This window comes from Aplysia californica, unplaced genomic scaffold, assembly GCF_000002075.1.
Source record: "Aplysia californica isolate F4 #8 unplaced genomic scaffold, AplCal3.0 scaffold00539, whole genome shotgun sequence".
Lineage (NCBI taxonomy): Eukaryota > Metazoa > Mollusca > Gastropoda > Aplysiida > Aplysiidae > Aplysia > Aplysia californica.
This window is the reverse complement of record NW_004797809.1, coordinates 435,864-438,696: the sequence shown is the minus strand read 5'-3', so window position 1 is coordinate 438,696 and position 2,833 is coordinate 435,864. Positions and strand designations below refer to the sequence as shown.

At 41.8% G+C, this 2,833-nt stretch overlaps 1 protein-coding gene across 1 annotated transcript in view; it reads left to right on the top strand.

Annotated features, from left to right (window-relative positions):
• Window positions 1–281: 281 nt before the first annotated feature.
• Window positions 282–2,833, top strand: part of LOC101846301 (gamma-aminobutyric acid receptor subunit alpha-2-like) — a 5,821-nt gene continuing 3,269 nt past the window's right edge. Inside the window, exons 1-2 of the mRNA XM_005106514.3 lie at window positions 282–495; window positions 1,236–1,387. Coding sequence (XP_005106571.1) covers window positions 289–495; window positions 1,236–1,387 — 359 coding nt within the window. The 5' untranslated portion in view covers window positions 282–288. The remainder of the gene's footprint in view (window positions 496–1,235; window positions 1,388–2,833) is intronic.

Sequence of the window (2,833 nt, the reverse complement as noted above, 5' to 3'; positions counted from 1 at the left end):
TTATTATTATTATAAGCCTATTATTTTAGCAAACGTATGACATGCTCTCTGCATATCATAGTTTAGTTTGTTGCAACACACCGCTGTACTCCCCGTAGATCTACCCCTACTTTAAAAAGAGACGAAAAAAAAACCCTCCAAGTGAAACGTGGAAAATAAACCTACCAACAACAACCAAACACAAAACAAACAAATAAGACCAACTAACAAACAACCGCCCTCCACCACCCCCGCTGAACCCACCCCTTTGCTCCTCCCATCATTACCCCACGTCAAGGAGTGACCACAATGCTGACGATGACATTCCTGGTGCTGGATAGCCGTAACGACCTGCCCAAAGTGGCCTACTCTACAGCCCTGGATGTGTACGTGTGTATGTGTTTCTTCTTCATCTTCGCCTCCATCGTGCAGTTCGCCGCAGTGCATTTCTTTACCAAATACGGCACGGCAGACCCAGAGCTGCTCCAGCATATAGCGGACACTGACGAAGATGAGGTAGGCGTTTTTTGGGATTTTTTTTGGGGGGGGGGGCGGAGGGTTTGGGCATTTTTTGTTTGCTTGACTGTTTTTCTCAATGTCTATTTGTTTGCTTATAAAATTATAAATGTGTGTGTGTGTGTGTGTGTGTGTGTGTGTGTGTGTGTTTACCTGAGCACGAACGTGTTAGTGAGTACGCGTACAATGTGTATTTTTGTGTGCTTATGTGCATGGTAGGCTTCTATAGAAATTGGGGGTGATCTACAGGGAGATTAAGCCGTCCTATTTTTTCACTTATTTACTTTCCAGTTTTCTTTGACTGAACGTACAGAACTCTGATATTTTTTCACTTTGATTTTGAGCAACGATAGCAACATCAATATCAGCAACAACAGCAACAATATCTAATAACAACAACAAAAGCATCACTGACAACAAAAACAACAACAACAACAGTTATAACAGCAACAACAACAACAACAGCAACAACCGAAACACAAACATCAACAACAGTACAACAAAAATAATCCCCATACCAACAACAATAATGACCCCCCCAAAAAAAAAAACAACCCACAACAAAACAACAACAACAACAAACAAACAAACAAAAACAACAAAAAATCAATCAATCAAACAAACAAACAAACCCCGCAGCAACAACAAAAACAAAAACAAAAACAAAAACAAAAACAAAAACAAAAACAAAAACCACAGCAACAACAAACACAAAGACAGCGAGCTGTTTCCATCAACAGGACGTTGATGACGACGATGATGATGACGGTGATGATGATGACGGCTACCCGTCGTACGGCGTGAATCATAAGGGGACCAGGCTGCAGTCTTCTGGGCTGTCAGGTTGTCTGAAGACGGCCTGGAGGTGTGTTATGAGCACACGGAGGAAACGGTGAGTTATACACACACACGCGCGCACGTACACACACACACACACACACACACACACACACACACACACACACACACACACTATTGATTATATATTTTGTTTTGTTTTAGTAGAGGTTTTACGGCGCTCGCAACTGCATAAGGTCATGAGCGCCAGAAGATTAGAGGTGTTTCATGAGAGTTACAAACATAAAAAAAGGAGGGGAGATGAGGACGATAGCTGTTTGATAGGAAAAAAATGAGCAAACCACACCAGAGAACCCGTCAACCACCGACTTAATTATATATATATATATATATATATATATATATATATATATATATATATATATATATGTTTCTCTCCCCCCTCTCTCTCTCTCTCTCTCTCTCTCTCTCTCTCTCTCTCTCTCTCTCTCTGTATATATATATATATATATATATATATATATATATATATATATATATATATATATATATATATATATATATATCGTTCTTGTTTTCATTCTTTCTCTCTCTCGTATTCTGTCTGTCTGTCTGTCTGTCTGTCTGTCTGTCTGTCTGTCTGTCGTCTGTCTGTCGTCTGTCTGTCTGTCTGTCTGTCTGTCTTTTCTTCCTTTCTTTCTCTGCAAGGAGGAAACAATGAGCCGCACATACTGTCAGGTTATAATATATGAAGACAGCCTGGAGGTGTGTCATGACCACGCGGAGGAACCAGTGAGCAACACATTGTACTTATCTCTTCCCTTCCCCCTGTCTCTCTCTGTGATATCTGTATGTCTCCACCAATCTTAGTCTGTCTGTCTTCGCCCCTGTCTTTTGATCCTCTCTCTGTGTCTGACTGTTTGTCTCTCTCGTTTTCTCTCTGTGTGTCTCTGTATTTTTCTGTCAGCCTGTCTGTCTTTGCGTCTGTCTCTCCTTTTTTATACTCTTTGTCTCTACTAAACGTTATCGGCAATAGCAGGGCCTCATCAGAGACCAATCGGTTATAGCAGGGACAAAGGTTCGTTAACAATGTGTAAAAGATAAGAGAGAGAGAGAGAGAGAGAGAGAGAGAGAGAGAGAGAGAGAGAGAGAGAGAGAGAGAGAGAGAGAGAGAGAGAGAGTAACGCAGTGATGGGGCAAGCCCACGCAAGCCACGCCACTGCAAGCACACGCAGCGGATGCAAGCGAAAGAGGGCTGCGGTGTGCTGCAGACTTCGATCTAGCTCTAAGCCTAGCAACACGCACAAGTAATGTGTCGAGCTCAAGTTACTTGTGGCAAGAGAAACTACCCATGAATAAATACAGCTGGATCAGTCCATAAATGCTTACTTCCCTTGTATTTCTGGTTTAACAGGGATCTGATATAAGAGGACTCTTTCTCTGGTTCCACCGTCCCTGTTTTATCAGGTTTCTACTCTAATTTTTTTATAGTCTCATTGGCTCACTCTCTCTCTCTCTCTCTCTCTCTCTCTCTCTCTCT